This window comes from Mirounga leonina, unplaced genomic scaffold, assembly GCF_011800145.1.
Source record: "Mirounga leonina isolate KUSES-001 unplaced genomic scaffold, KU_Mleo_1.0 Mir_151, whole genome shotgun sequence".
Lineage (NCBI taxonomy): Eukaryota > Metazoa > Chordata > Mammalia > Carnivora > Phocidae > Mirounga > Mirounga leonina.
This window is the reverse complement of record NW_023270377.1, coordinates 24316789-24328173: the sequence shown is the minus strand read 5'-3', so window position 1 is coordinate 24328173 and position 11385 is coordinate 24316789. Positions and strand designations below refer to the sequence as shown.

Here is an 11385-nt window from a genome sequence, read left to right as displayed (position 1 = left end):
TTTCTTTCTTTCTTTCTTTCTTTCTTTCTTTCTTTCTTTCTTTCTTTCTTTTTTTAAAAAAAACAGCATCTCTGTCAGAAATATTCCTATTAGATTTACAGGGTCAGTTCTAACATTAACATGACAAAGGATTTAAGGAGAATGAATTCAGTTACTTCAGAAAGTCAGATTCAGCAGTAAAAATGGAACACTTGGCTAGACTCTTCAAGCAGAATTGACTTACTTTAAAATTTATAAAATTCTTTAGGTTGTCTAAGGATTTGTTTTTAAGGAATTTGTTTAGAAAAGTACTTTGTATTTTAGAAAAAAAAAAGATTAAAAAAATAGCTGTTGGCTCTGGAGTTGATAGTCTGAACATTATCAAATGCTATAGGGGAAAAATGACACACATTATTCAAATGTAACCAAAGCTCACTGTGGCACCCAACCCAGTACACAAAATCAGTTGCAAAATGTTACTAATTTTTACTTGAAATGTACACAATTCCATTGCAATATCTACAGGTATGCATAGGGAGCTATTGTCCATAGTAAGCTGTCAATTTATTCACACTCTCCATTTCACGAGATCTATTAAAAACAGAAACTTCTTCATTTCTTCTTTTTAAAACTCCTGCCTCCAGCAGACCTCTCCTCAAGCTTACCATTGTTGTACTCTGCATTTTTGTTTTGCCATTTCTCTATTCAGAGATATTTTCACTCTGATTACCACTCTGCTTCATTTCACCTTAACAAGGCATTCATTATCAGGGACTTGTTCTCTCAGAGCCTGAGTCTTTTGTCTCTACCAAGACTTCTCGCCATTTAGTGACACAGAGGATAATTCCTGGCACATTTTCTGTTCTAGGAAGAGACACCCGTGGGAAGATGTCAGCATTGATACGCTGTGGTGAGTGAAATGTATTCTTAACTTCAGTTTCCTGAGCTGACTTGCGGGGTTTTTAAATACTTCAACCTTCTTTCCCTAATGTATGGTAAGTCTCAAAAATAATTATCCACAGAAGACAGGGAAATATTTGGCAAATCAGGAAGTTGAATATGTCCAGAGAAACCCTCACTGAAGTGAATTTATTTCAGTCATCGGAAAAGAAATAATTTCTAAACAATATAAGACTACATCATTTAGATCCTAAAACGTACTTTTGTATGGCCAATCAATAAAAACAGAATATTGTCAAAAACTTGCAGTCTTGGGGCACCTGGGTGGCACAGTCTGTTAAGAGTCTGCCTTTGGCTCCAGTCATGATCCCAGGGTCCTAGGATTGAGCCCCGCATTGGGCTCCCTGCTCAGTGGAGAGCCTGCTTCTCCCCCTTCCCCTTTCCCCTGCTTGTGCTCTCTCTCTCTCTCTCAAATAAATAAATAAAACCTTGAAAAAAGAAAAAAAAAGAAAAAACTTTCACAGTCTAGATTTTCCGATTTTTAAAAAGTTCAGTCAGGGTTCAGAGAAAAGTGTCTCTCAAGTGGGCCTAAGGTTAAGTAATATATTTTAACTAACAGGCTATGAGAAATCTAAAGGAAGCCTGAAAAATTTTACATTTTTAAAAAATTTTGATCACATATGATCAAATTCAGAATTCAGAACCGCTATAGAATCTCTCACAAAGTCTAACTCTAAAAAAAAACAAACAAAAAACCCATATTTCTAAAATTCAGGTCTTACAATAAGTATGTCTTTGAGTAGTTCCAAAATACATTTTGCCTCGGAATGGTGGGCACTTTAAATATGGATAAGTAATTTACCTTTCAAGTAGCTCAAACAGGGAGGGAGAGAATAGGAGCGAATGTCAAGGGCAAGTAGCCTCCACTTCACTCAGGGTTTTTGTCTTTTTATTCCTCAGCTGTGGGTATCAGTAGTCTTCACAAGGTGAAACTAGCCTACAGGAATTTCACTTCCACATCTATTCATTCATATTTAAGATGGATTACGTTTTCGAACAGTATCTCCTTTAACTTATTAAAATATTAGCTATTATTTTTTAGGTCCTTAGTATATACCAAAAGATAATCTAAGCATTTCAACTATATTATTGCATTGAATTTGATTCCAAAACAACAACCCTCTGAGGTAAGTGTAATTATCTCCATTTTTAGATTTGGTAACTGAGATTTAGAAAGATTAAGTCAGTTTACCATGACAGAATATGGAAAGAACTGGGATTTGTATCATCTGGGTGATTTCAAATCCAATGTCCTTGTCCACTAAGCTGTGCTGTACAATATGGTATACAGAAAACCGTTTTATCTTTAGACTCAGGACACTCAGGTTGAAATCCCAGGTATTAGCTGTGTAAATTTAACAATTCCCTGATCATTTCCTCAGTGTACATTTCCCCAATTGTAAAATGAGGTATATGATAACTCTCTTTAATTCACAGGAATATGGTGAAAGTAAATTTTAAAAGGAAAGCTTTTTATAAAGATCCTTGCAAATAAATACTATTCTTAAAGTTTATATTTGCACATATCAGATACATGTAAATGCTTGTTGAATTTAATTTTGATAGACTCTGTGGAATAGGCACAGAGACCATTAAGCCAATTTTAGGTCATAATAGTAAGAAGCCTAATTTCTATGCTAAAAAATTAGGTGAATTAAATGACTTCATGCTGATGTTTTGATGAGGCTTCATGATTTTCTTAGTCAAGACTGCCTCCCATTCCCACTTGGTGGCAAGTAAAAAAAGTAATTTAAATGTACTAGAAGAACCTTGTGTTTCTTAAGGCGCCTAAGGATAAAAGTGCAGTTGCATCTCATGAAGGCCAGAGAATCAGTAGGTAAGAACTGTTACTCTCTTTCTCTGTTTTTTGTCTGCCTCTGTATGACTGATTTATTTACCAGGTTCAAAATGGAAAAGTCCACTAGGTTTAATATCTCCTCAAGTTCAAATTTCTAAGGTAGTATAACCAGAATTTCTGGATCCCAAGTCCAAATTCTCTGGGGAGAGAATCTCATTGGCCCAGCATTGGCCAATATTTACTCTTATTACAAGATTTCTCATTCTCAACCTTCAGCACTTTTAAAATTTCATGATGAATAATTATTCTTTGTTTGGGTGGAGGTGGAGTGAGGTTCTCCTGTGCACTGTAGGATGTTTGGCAGCATCCCTGGCCTCTACCTACCAGATGCCAATAGATGCTCCCCCAACCCCTACTCAGTGTTGTAACACCAAAAATATTCAGATATTATCAAATGTCCCCTGGGGGCAGAGTCACCTCTGGTTTAGAAACACTGCCCTGTGACTAAGCTTAGAGCATCACAAAACAAACATGGCCTCAATGACTTACCCCTCTAGAAGGGGCTAGTTCTCAGAGGAAGAAAGGTGTCTGCTTGGCAATTATCCTAAAAGTTGTCTACTATAAGAATAAGAGATGGTGAAAATTATGATTTTTTTTTACTAACCTTTGTATACTTTTTACTAACATAGCCAAATCTCTTAAAATTAATTAAAAGTTTCAGAATTTTGAGTGCCGTATGAATTGAAGGCATATTTAAATTTCAAAGTTAGAGAACACTCATGTGTGCTGTTTTCTCATTCTTTTGATAGAGTGATTTCCAAAACTTTGGCTCCCTATCAATTAAAGAATGATCATTCAGCACTAAAATATTACTACTACTACTACAAAAGAACAATTTGTACTATATTTTTCTATTCTACAAAAATACATATAAAATGCAACAAATATTGACTAAGATAGTTTTATTTGATTTCATTCACTAAGAGTATTATTAAAAGTACTACGTGGGACTTCTGATCCAGAAAAAATGGCATACGCCTCCTTTTCCCTGCCCTTCCTTACTAAGAACAGCTATACCGTGGAAATAATGCAAAAGGCAATAATGCAAAGGAGAACTCTGAAAGGTGTTGAGACAAAGGCAGACTGGTTTGGGACCCTGAACTGGAGGAACAACACAGTAGTAGGCATCTTATGTCTCCCTACCCAACAGAAGAAAGGAATCCAAACTAGCATTCCCTAAATGGAAGCTAGCAACCGAAAGCAGCCCAGGTAGGCTTAGGCATTCCCCAGATTTAACTTGTGGGCCTCAAGAATGCAAGGTGAGGTTGGCTAGCCTGAGAGTCCCCTCTCCCTCCAGAAGACCAGGGGTGGGTGGGGGGACCCACCAGGGGGGCCCAGCCACAACCAGCAGCCAACCTGGGAAGTGTCATTGATCCCTTGGTAAAAGAAGTAAGTGAATGAGTAAAAATTCATTTTTAAATTTGACAACTCAGAAGTTTTTTGCCGTGAGAGGACCTGAGGACCTCTACACACTTCCACAATTTCCATGGTTACTTACCACTTCATCACAGAGTATTACAACCATTCTTCTTTATTTTAGAAATCTTGACTCTGTGCAAATGGCCACATCAATGTTATATCAGCATCATGTGCAACTCGATTTCAACTACTTTGCTATTAAAACATTGTCTACAAATATTGTAGTGAATTTATTTCACATATTAATCTAATCTTTACAATCCTGCTTAAAATTCTTGCCAAAACATAGCTGCCATAAAACAGTATTTCTGTCAAATAAGTTAACTTAAGTCTACACTGAGATACTATGTTTCATCTAACTTTTTGACAAAGACCGGAAAGTTTGATAATATACTGTTTTACCCAGGGAATAGGGAAACAGGCATTCACACACATTGCTTCTTGCAGAGAAAACTTTTACAAACTTTACAGAGAACAAGATTTCCATGTTAGTGATCTCTATCAAACTGCATAAACACATGTCCTTGACCTTGTAATTACCACTTCCAGGAATTAACACTACAAGTGAATTCATGCATATATGCATGGAATAAAAAAAAATCAAGGTTCATTATAGCATGTAAAGCATGCTAGCATTTGAGTGAAAAATGGGCTGGAACATACACGTGTTTCTTACTGTGTGCATAAATAGTCTCTGGAAGAATACACAAAAGTGGCCAGTAACATTTTGTTGCCTAGGGGTGGCTGAAGGACAGAGGCAGAACAAAAGTGGGAAGACATTTTTACTTTATGTTCTTTTATATTTTATGAATGTTGAACACGAAAATGTCCATGAATTATTTTTTTTTTAAAAAGAAAGAAATCATTTACCAAAGAGAATATTTTTTCCTATACCTGTTTCTTTGGTGGCTTACAGTAAAGTAATTACTTTTGTATTTCCTTATTGAAACAGAACCTAACAAATATGAAATGAGACAAATTAGAAATATCTGGACTTTCATCCAACAGTATAATAAATTTCCATAATATCTAATATTTGTATATTCATACTTTTGATAACATTCTCTGTATTTTCTATGCTAATAAAGGAATAAATTTCAAATTGCCACCACACTGGTTTCCATATATTATTCCAGCTGTTGTTATTGCAGCAGGAAGAAAAATCTTTACCACTTATATAGAGCATTTTGTTTTTCCTTTTTAAAGAAACCATTTATCCTTAAGATTAGTAAAAATTCAGTGCTGATTTAAGTATGCCTTTAAGAATGCTGAAAAAATAGATACTTGTCTTTGTATTCAATATACTTTGTTTTTAAATGTTTTAGCAATTATGATAACTTATATTTACTTTAATGACTAATGCAAGGAACAATATAGGCAAGGGCAAGATACACTGTTATTTAATAGTTAATCTATATCCATAATTCATATAGTTAATATCTCTGTGCCTAGAATAGAGTGGAGACACAGTGCTCTGTTTTTTCTCTCTCTTTTTCTTTTTCTAATAAATGAATGGTGTTATAACTACTGGGGAAAAGTACTGAGATATTCGGTTAAGCTCAAATGGAGTTACTATTTTGTATACATTTGGATTTCCTACTTTCTCTGTTATACAGACTCTTAAAACATGGTTAATATCAGCACATCTGTGTTGTTGATAGCATTAACCTGGAAACCACAAAGAAATGTAAGAAACAATTATATATTATGTTTCACTTGAAAGCTATGAAATTAGGCAGTTTACTTGAATAGAAGCAAATCCACCACAAAGCAGCAAAAGCTCATTTTCATGTTTCTGATGACCCAGAAGTGTGAAAAGCATCAATTGTTAAAATTTCTTGACCATTTCAAGCCCATGCCTTCTCAGTGTTGAACACTTACAGGTCTGGCAATGATTTTCTGTGGGTCCCCAGCATCGGCCAGTACAGGACTTATGACAACGTCCACCTGTAGAATAGGAAAAAGCACATATACATTATAATCTTTCACTCTTTGACTAGAAGCAACTCTTCAATGAAAATATTCTTGCTCCTTTATGGGGATTTTTATGTTATACTATAGTTGAAACATAGCTCATAAAATTGCCCACTTGAGTTGAATGTCAAATGCATATGAAGCTGAAATACAATCTCCTGATACTCAAAATCTTCTCATCATTTTATAAGAAGTTTCAAGCATTTAGGGGCACCTGGGTGGCCCAGTGTGTTAAGCATCCAACTCTTGATTTGGCTCAGGTCATGATCTCAGGGTTGTAAGATTGAAGCCCAGAGCCCCACATAGAGCCCAGAGTCAGGCTCTGCACTCAGCAGGGAGTCTGCTTGAGATTCTCTCTCTCCCTCTGACCCCCCAACCCCCCGCACTTGTGCTCTCTCTCTCAAATAAATAAATGTTTTTAAAAAGTTTCAAGCATTTAAAACATAAACTTCTTAGAAAGTTTAATTTCAGTTATTTGATACCCTCTTTAAAAAATTTTGTTGATACCACCTTCATTTTCTTTTTCTTTTTTTTTTTAAAGATTTTATTTATTTATTTGAGAGAGAATGAGAGAGAGCACATGAGAGGGGGGAGGGTCAGAGGGAGAAGCAGGCTCCCTGCCGAGCAGGGAGCCCGATGCGGGACTCGATTCAGGGACTCCAGGATCATGACCTGAGCCGAAGGCAGTCGCTTAACGAACTGAGCCACCCAGGCGCCCGATACCACCTTCATTTTCAAATACAAACTTTTATCTCCTATAGCAGTATCTTCCTCTTAAGGACTTTGCTACTCTAGGTATTTGGCTCAGCAAATAGTTGTCCCACAGAGAAATTCTCCTAAGGACTCAGCAAAAGAATATTAGCTAGGAGAAATCATATATAATGACTTTCTTTGAAGGTTGCTTCTGAATTTCATAGGTTCGCTCTAAGTATTTGTGGGTATAAAGGTATAGAAGTGCTTATTTTTAGAATAAAAAAGTACACCTGAAAATCTATTAAAGACTAAAGCTTTTCTATAACATAACTCTTATTAAACCTTCTCTTAATTTTCTAATATTAATTGTGAATGGGTATATGCCTATATAAGATGTGTATTCTAATGTAATAAACTATATTGTAAAAATTATGAATTAGAGTTATATCAAATGTTTCCTTCTTTCTTTGACTCATAGGTTACAACTCTTCAACCTGAAAGATCTTACAACTTGGGCAGTTTTTTTGTTGTTGCTGTTGTCTTGTTTTGTTTTTCTCTCTCTCCTTAAGAGACTGCCTGAGTGAACTTGTTATGTTAAATGGTCTCACAGTTAAGGAGCAGAATCAGCAGACACACTTTCTCACGCTGAACCTCAGACCATCCAAATGGTCTACCCTTCTGCAAGTGAACAGTATTATTTCCAAGTTAATATAACACTTAGGCTCAGTTCCAGTCACCTTCTTGAAAGTATCAGGATCCTTGCCACAAAAGAGTTTATTAAAGGCAATTCTGTTTGTGAAGCACTGTAGCTGACATCACCAGCATATAATATCCTGTCACTCTGCCATCTGTTTATTTAGATCCAAACACATTATAACTACATAATGCAAGCTCATTCTAGCTGACAGGGAAAGGACTCCATCTGGCCTGAACAATATAACTTTAATCAGTGATAATGATAATTATTATTAAAAACCTACTGGAGCTCTTTTGTACAATGCTAATAAATCTAATTTGATTTATACCAGCGGAAATTAGAAAGGGCTGTGAGACAAAATGGGAAGCAGAGAAAACTCTGAGTACAAACTTTTTATGAGAAAGTAGCTAAGGTTAATATATTTCTTTAGATGTGTTAAAATCTTTTAAATCAACCCATTAAGTGGTCTGTTAATTAAAGAGACCTGAAGCAGAAGATGATCTACTATTTAATCTATGACTTCTTTAATTGTGTTGGAGGCTAGTGAAATATTTAGCTGTATTCACTGTGACCAGAGCACTCTCGGTAGCTAGGGGGGTGGGGGGGGGGGGAAGCTAAGTAATAGTGGACATTTTAATACACTCAGTGTTCCATTTTTATTAGATTATATATTTTCTACCTTCTTATTCTTTCAGTTTTGATTTAGCACCCCAAGACCTATGCCTAGATCCAGTATAAAAAGGAATATTACTAGAAATTTGGTTTATGGTTCTTGACAAAGTATCATGACAAGAGCCACCTAGTTGGAAACAAATGATCTAGTACCCCCACACACACAAAGTTTAAATAATTTAATCTTCACTATGTACATGTTGTTAGGAAATTTTGTTTGTTAGTGTCCATTTTTTATTCAGATTTAAACAAAAATATCTATTACTGCTACAAAATAAGGAAGCTAACAACAACCGCCCCTCTTCTGGGATTTTACTCAGTCTTGTATTCCCTTCAACCCTTTTGGAAACCAAGAGGAGGAGGATCACTTGGCTCACACATTTCAGAATTCTGTTACTACACACATGGGAGGAACCATGACCTCAGAGTGCTCCACAAATTGTTGCTCATTCTGGCCTGCCCTTCATTTGACTGTCTTTGACTCTTTGGAATCTGCCGACACATTCAGTTCAGCTTTAGTCTTCAAAACCGTGCCATATGTGGCCCTTGGGAAAACACTATTTTCACTGAGTTGTTGCAATTCAGTAAGTGTCAACATATCTGCAAAATCTGGAGGTATTTCTGAATTAATGTACTTGCCATACTTTCACGTCTGCAACCTTAATTTGATTCTTGCAGGCAACTGGGTAGTGCAGTTTAATATGCTTTAAAATATGCTTTTAGGTTTTTGTTTTCAACATTTCTGCTGCACACAAGTGTCAAAAAATGAGAAGGTAGGTGAGGGGTTTCCTTATTAACTACCTATCTAGAATAGGAAAAATGAAACAGAACAAAAAACAACTACAATTTTTTCTCCCCTACCTTCTTCCCATCTATTTATCCAAAAGTATTTTTTCAGTTCCTTCTGCATCTGTGTATTAGGAACTATGTTAAGTATCGAAACAGACATGGTGACTTCTCTAATAGAGTTTAGAATTAATTTAGCATTATTTTAAAGGGAAAGGATTTTGGTTACTCTGTATCTAATGTTCACCTTCTATGGGGTTTAAGGAAAGAAGCCAACAAATCTAAATTTTTAACAGTCCTCTTACTCAGGCAAGAAGAGTTGGATGCAGCCAGGTTGAGTTGGACCATTTCCAATGTAATGCCTGGTGGCTTGGAAGTCCACTCCATTCCTTATACAGTGATTTATCTATATGACATCTAAAATGAGATCAGCCTGGAGCATTCCAGTGGAGAGGGTAAGTATGGCCCATGAAGGATCCCCTGTGTGTCCTCTACAGAAAGAAAAAAAACTTTAATGATGGCCCATTATCTTACTGAGAACTTCCTATTTTCTATTCTCAGATTCTCAGGCATTCAGTGTCTCAGGAGGGCTGATTTCAAGAGGAAAAAAGACCATATATTCACAACTCTTCTACTGTGAATTAATTTTATAAATAACTTCTCTAGTAGTATGTTTCTAAAATGAGGAAGCGGAAAGAAGAGATAGATACTAGTCTATGTAAATGGAAAAAAATGTTTTGGGGCACGGAGACTTTGCCAGTGTTGTCTAAATCTGCCTATTTCCAAGTCTCAATCTGCTACAGGATTCTCTTCCATTGCTTATTACAATAATTCTTTTAAAACTATGTGAGAAAATGTGCCACTTAAAAAATAAGAATCTGACATTTCCATTCAGCTTAGTGATAGCATAGTTATTTAAATCAATACTCCTACCTCTTGTCACTCTGACTCCAAGAGGTGAAATATAAAATAAAACACAATTTTAAACAAATATTTCTGTTCACTTTAGCAACCATTTTAATCTTTTAAAGTAAGTGCTGATTACTGCACATCAGCATTAATTTAATTCACAATCACCTCTACTTTGACAACTCATTATTCATCACAGAAGTTAGCAAATATGACTAAATTCATCTTTTATGCTTGTCCAGCAGAAGTTATTAAAAACATAGCTTTTGCTTTTTCTTTCTTTCTTTCTTTTTTTTTTTTTTTTTTTAGGAACTAGAGTCCCTGAGCCACTTTGTAAATTCATGCTAGAAGTTTTGCTCGTTTGTGGGATTACCTGACAGAAGAGATGGGATTTAACATTTACCTCTGGACTGCTTTCTGCAAGTAATATGCCAAGACAGTAGTTACAAAATATGAAGTCACTGGCAACCATAAAAGATTATATCCTCAAACTGCTTCTAGCTAAAGGCAATGCAGTTATATCCCTGGATTCTTCTTTTAGTCCTTTTAAAAACTGGCAGTCTTGACCTCTTAAAACTTCCTTTACTGGGGAAAGAGTGAGATAATAGTATCTTTTTCATGACCCTATAATTCAGAAGGGAGAAGTGGAACATTTATTGGAAGTCTACACTAAATCAGTCCCTATTCTTGAATGGATGATAAAAACATGAATAAGTAAATGCCCTGCCCTCAAGGAGCTTTCAAGGACCAGAAAATAAGTAGAAGAATAGGCAAATAATTATGATCATCATATTTGCTAAAATATAGGTATGCATAAAGTGGAGAGGATGGATTTGAAAGAGGCTCCATGGAGGGGCAGGCATTTCAATTGGGCTTGAATGTCTAGTTTGTCAGAAGATAAGAGGAAGGAAGTTCAGGCTCAATGATTAACCTGAGCAATGACACAGAGGCATGGATGCACACAACTCTTTGGGGCCATAACGAATACTTTATAGTCCTTTGAGCTATTTGCATCGGGACAGCATCTGGAGGGTAAGCTTACAAAATGTCTTGAAAATCTTCTAAACAGGTTACAGTTTACTCTGTGCAGGTGTTATGGAGTTGGTCAAATTTTTAAAAACTGAAATTATGTGGTTTGATCTGCAGGGTGGAAGAGAATTTCAGGTTATGGTTCCCAAAAGTTAGTGTTGAGATTTGAGAACCTATGCAAAGTGCTGATTTTATAGTCTGGGGCGAGTGAGGTACAGGAATCCATATTTTAAAAAAGCAATCCCAGGGATTCTGATGATGAAGTTTCCAGATGACAAAGTATGTCTAAGAAATAATGGTCTGGCATATAATTCCAAACATCATAGTCGTATTTTGAGACAATACTTTAACCATAACATTTGATCAGATGCTTGGTAACCAAACTCACAGGATTAAATGGTGTAAAAAT

General features: G+C 35.8%; 1 protein-coding gene across 1 annotated transcript in view; it reads right to left on the bottom strand.

The window, feature by feature from the left end:
- The window catches only part of ERBB4 (erb-b2 receptor tyrosine kinase 4), a 1078432-nt gene that overhangs the window by 322049 nt on the left and 744998 nt on the right, over positions 1-11385 (bottom strand). The window contains exon 5 of the mRNA XM_035007223.1: positions 6098-6163. Coding sequence (XP_034863114.1) covers positions 6098-6163 — 66 coding nt within the window. The remainder of the gene's footprint in view (positions 1-6097; positions 6164-11385) is intronic.